Below are 4963 nucleotides of genomic sequence, written 5' to 3' on the forward strand. Positions count from 1 at the left end.
TTGTCCCCCTTGGTGGGAACGGTGGGGTTGATCACGACCGTCTTGCCCCCGTAACTGTTGAAGTCAAAAGAAGGAACTTCGGGCGCTTGGGTAACTGGCGATGGCTTGCTTTCAACTGGCACCCGGTGGTAGCTGCTTCTTGGGACTTCTTCCACAGGTGAAGGCTTTACATGGACAGGATGCTCTTTGCTGCTGCTGATGAAGTCTGCCGGCACCGTGTCTGGTTTTCTGTCTGGTTTGATCTCACTGGCTGCGAGCCGGCTGGGACGTTGCACCGCTGGGACGCTCATGCTGCTCTCCAAGTCTTTGGGGAGGTGTGGGGCCGATGCCACCGAGATGGGGCTCTGTGGCGTGACGTAGAGGGCTTCCCCCCCTGAGTGGGTGCGGCCCCTGAGGCCCAGTTTGGACAGGGCCTCCATCCTGGATTTGCTCGGTGTGGGGTCCCTAAAGGAAACGCTTCGAGAGGGCAGGTTACTTCCCTTCTGAGTGGCCGGGGGCGGCATTTCTTCCTGGCCCGGATACTGAGACGCCCCCGGGAGGTTAGCAAGCATCTGCGCCTGCCTCTCATGGATGTTCACATTGGTCTGGTTTGCCTCCTTGTTGCTATGGACGACATTGATGTTGGTCGGGAAGCGGGTAGGCTTTGAGGACGTGGGCGGGCCATATTTGACTGTTTGTTCGGCCAGGCTGGTGGGCTTGTCTGACTCAAAACTCTTCCGATGATGCAGAGAAGAGGGACCGATGTTGGAGGTGGGTCCGCCCTGGTTCTCCGCTAACTTCTGGGCTATCAGGACCGGGGTGGGGACGCAGCCCGGGGGGCAGTAGCTGGAGCGGCCGTCGGGGGTCCGGTAGCTGCTCCCGGAGGGAAGGGGAGGATTGTACTCAGAAGCCTTCATGTCTCCTGGTTCCTGCCTCGGCTTCATTTCCTGGTGGCTGCTGGGGATGGCCGCTAAACTCTGAAAATCTGCGACATAGGTTTCTTGTTAAGTTGGGCTTATGTTTCAGTTAGTATTAGAAAGCTCAGTTGGTCCAATAGAAAGGAACACGCTGAGCTCATACACTTTGCCCTAAAAATAATTTGACAATCGAACAATGAAACCAAAAATTTAAAACAACTCCCTAGTATTACAGATTCTCTCTGTTGTGACTTCTCTCACTCAATCACTCACACTTTTGACACAATTATCTCACCCATAGCAATCTAGTGAATCAATGTTACAACACACTACCACAACCAAAATAGGTTCTACTTCCCTCTTGGCGAGGGTCATTTCTTTAAGGTTGTGGATACGTTTCACGTTTTATGCCTGAGTCGTACCTGGCATGGCGGGATTGAAGAAGGCCTCTTTGGTCGGTACCTCTGGCTCAGGCCGAACCAGGTCTATGATGTCGTTGTCCCTCGGGTTGGGGGTTCTCGTCTGGAGAGGCGAGGGGGCACCCGGGCTGGAGCTTCGCACAGGCATGAGCGAGGAGGAGGGGGCGCTGGCCAACGTGAGCGCCTGCTGGCTCTGTTCCTCGCCGTCCTCGAAGCTCTCCTCCAGGGAGTCGATGGTGGACTCGAAGAACTGGAGACACTCCTGCTCTAGTTGCTGCAGGTTCTTGTTATCCTGGGGGGTAGGAGAGGATGAGGAAACGTCAACAACAGCTTCATCCTTGTTAGGCCCTTTACACGCCTCCACTTCCTTGCATTGTTTACCTCATCTCCATGACAACAGTGCCCTCATTGTTTTGCCTTCTTGTTATCGCCTATAATCATCATCCTGATCACGGGACCGAGAGAGAGAACACTGCCCGCCAACCTTGCAAACTTGCTCTGATGCTTCTCTGCGACACATAAACCATATCTCCCACACCAATGACTCGCTGCAAACCACTGCAGCCCTGAACACATACGACGGATATCTATCATAAAACATCCTGTAAACCCTGATCAGCTGTCTCGTTTTTTTGGCACTCACTAACACAAAGGGAAACCAAAACCATTGACAATCTCAGTTATGCTGCATGCATAGGTCACGCCTCTGTTGGGATGCTTCATGGAGACGTGACTCAACTTGGGTTTGAGCGACCCGACATAAAGGAATCCATATGTCACTTTGATCCAAAGCAATACCTTGAGTTCCTACATTCTTAGCATGAGGGGCCCTAGTTGGAATCAAAACCCATACCCTGGCGCCGTTAATTCCTTGCTTGGGAACAGCCTGTGGTTGAACAGGATTCTTAACAATGGCGGGCACAGTAGGTAGGTATGACAATGTGCTGTTTTGACTACATGCTGTGCCACGACTACCATTATAGTGTCAGCGTGTACGGGCTACATACTCATTTACACTATTTTAAGGTTAAGGTCTCGGTGGTTCACTCGGCAAAGCCACCGATTCTGCTGCAGACATAACAGCTTTGCCTGATGTATTCAGAAGTGTGCGATCCTCAAACACACCGCACAATGACAATGCAAACTCGTTTCAGCCCACATGACTGCGGTGAACACACCGACAGCAACACCTCGCCGAAACCCACACGAGATACATGTGATATTTTGGTTTCCACAACAATGGAAGATTCCTTTTGTACTATTCAGCATGACCCGCAGAAACTGCCGACAAACCGGTCTGACTCGCTCGGGTTTGTTAATGAATGTAATCCCTAAGGCATGCTGGAGGAGATTATGTTGTCAGGCAGGTGCTCTCTGTCACTCAGGCGAACCGATTCGGGTGTGAGATGACCAGAGGTCAACCAGCTTGGGGGCTGGGGGTGATGTGATGTTTCTGTTCCGCAAGTATCCTAGTGTTGAAAGAACTTAATGATGAAGACTTTACTACGATTCGATTCAGGCGTAAGACCAAACGGGCAGGCTCACTAGAGCTTCCCGTGATTGGCATTTAATGGACGCTGTATTCATTAAGCTAAAAACATGGTTTTCTTTTAAAACCACAAATTCAAAATTGACCCAGAGTGTTTGGAGGATTTTTCTGGTACTTACTTGAGGAATTGAGGTCCTGCTGACACCGTAGCTGTGAGGAGGGTTCCCCCGCAGTTGGACGTCCATGGCGGCCTGCTCTGACCTCAGTCCAATGCCGGACTTCACACTCTTCCTCCTCCACTCTTCTTCTTCCTGTTCCTGTATGTTTATCCCCCCACCCACCCCTGGCTTGCGTGTCTGTCTGGTCTCACACTCAAGGATCATCTAATCTTCTGTTCTCATGTAGAGTCTGGTTTACCCGGAGAGGGGGAGGGAGGGAGAGAGGAAAAGGGTGAGGGGGAGGAGGTGAATTGGAGAGAAAGACAGCAACATTGTTGGATGAGAAATACAAACACCAATGAAAATCTCACTGGGATGTTGCGACGGAGTCACATTTCATATTGGAAGGAGCTTGCCGACCACTATTTGCTCTGGGAGCCCTTATTATAGGCTCAGCACAGCATTAGGGACCGGTTTAGCTTATCTTTGTATGTTAACCAATTATATAAACGGTCAATTTCAACTGACGCTCGTTAGGACCAAGCCTCAAGGTCATTTGGTTCCAGGATGTCTGTCCACTAAGATGAAAAGCGATCACCCACATTTCACCAACCGATGCGATGAGACTTTTCTTTAAGTTTTGTGTGCAACGTTTCGTTGAGATCACAACTGATGCGATGACAGAAAAAAACACGTATCGCATCCTTTGCCGAAATGACTTCACACAATTTGACACATTGATAATATATGACAAATGTATGACCAAAAAAGGGGGTTGTTAATTGGTCAAATAAGCGATAAGAATCATCAGTAGGTTTTCTAAGGGGAAACAAGGTTAACGAGTTCGTTAATAGTTCTAAACATTATAGAACACATGTTCTATCAACAATACATTAATTAAAACCCATTTGAATTAAGAACACGACACCAATGAACCCAAATGCGTCCAACATGTATGAATATCATAGATATAACACCGTAACTACACTTACCCAACCGATCGTCAACAACCACATCATTATCGAATAGCAGGGGTCGCATCACAAGGCCATAGTGAAGAAAATTCCAACAAGTAAAGTTGAGCTGGGTCCGGTGCGCAATCCTCAGACCGGGTGTTACTTCTGTAGGCTCCTTGTGCGTAATGTGGTGATAGAGCGAGAGTGGTGGCAAGCCATCTGAGCTGAAAGTAGCCTACTCCACCCATTCAGTCGTCGAGGCGAGAAGGTGGGTACTTTCAGGTGTAGTCTACTGCTGTTATTCAAACACAGTTGACTGTCATCAAAACAATTTTAAGGAAAAGATTACTCACGGACACACGTTTTATTTGTATAGTAACACTACCGTGAGCTTATCTTGTATGCACTGCACACCGCTGGGGTCGCCTACATGGGTACCGTGGCATACATAAACAGTTTATTAAGCTAAAACGGATCCTATGTCCGCATCTAGTGGACACAATGTCAAATAATGTTAATAATTATTATTTCAAGAAGCGCTTCTTTGATCTCTAGAATATGCCGGGTTTTTTACTCCAATATTTACAACTTTAATCTTTATTGTATCTTTATAAATGTAGGTGAACCCCTGTTTCAGCCTGAAATCAAACAGTGAGGTTGTAAAACATTGCGTATTGGGTTGAGATTTCAGGGAAGGACGGGGGCCGTGCTATTCCTATGAGGACCCTCCCCAACTTTTTGACACTTTCTTCGTACTGTAGCCTACGAAGAAATTGTATGGGCGTTAGGAGCGTATAATAATAAGTAGTTTTATTTTTTTAAAATGCGCCACACCGTGGGTTTATACTGTTTGTTTCCAAGATGCTTAATAAAATGGCATAGATTACAATGTTGAAGATCATATAATTCTTATAACCATGTTTACAACCAAACCAAAAAAATAGATATCGGTTTCCCTTCAATGTAAATAGCGTTAGGTCTTTAAAGTCTCTCCCAAAATCTGATTGGCAAATACGAGAGGCTCCCACCCGGAAGCGTTGTATAC

At 47.8% G+C, this 4963-nt stretch overlaps 1 protein-coding gene across 1 annotated transcript in view; it reads right to left on the reverse strand.

Moving 5' to 3' along the window:
- Positions 1-4263, reverse strand: part of proser2 (proline and serine rich 2) — a 7022-nt gene extending 2759 nt beyond the window's left edge. Inside the window, exons 1-4 of the mRNA XM_030341302.1 lie at positions 3955-4263; positions 2984-3212; positions 1319-1607; positions 1-964 (exon numbers count right to left, since the gene is read on the reverse strand). The exon at positions 1-964 is cut by the window's left edge and continues 2759 nt beyond it. Coding sequence (XP_030197162.1) covers positions 1-964; positions 1319-1607; positions 2984-3187 — 1457 coding nt within the window. The 5' untranslated portion in view covers positions 3188-3212; positions 3955-4263. The remainder of the gene's footprint in view (positions 965-1318; positions 1608-2983; positions 3213-3954) is intronic.
- Between the last annotated feature and the right edge of the window lie 700 nt (positions 4264-4963).

This window comes from Gadus morhua, chromosome 19 (genome assembly GCF_902167405.1).
Source record: "Gadus morhua chromosome 19, gadMor3.0, whole genome shotgun sequence".
NCBI lineage: Eukaryota > Metazoa > Chordata > Actinopteri > Gadiformes > Gadidae > Gadus > Gadus morhua.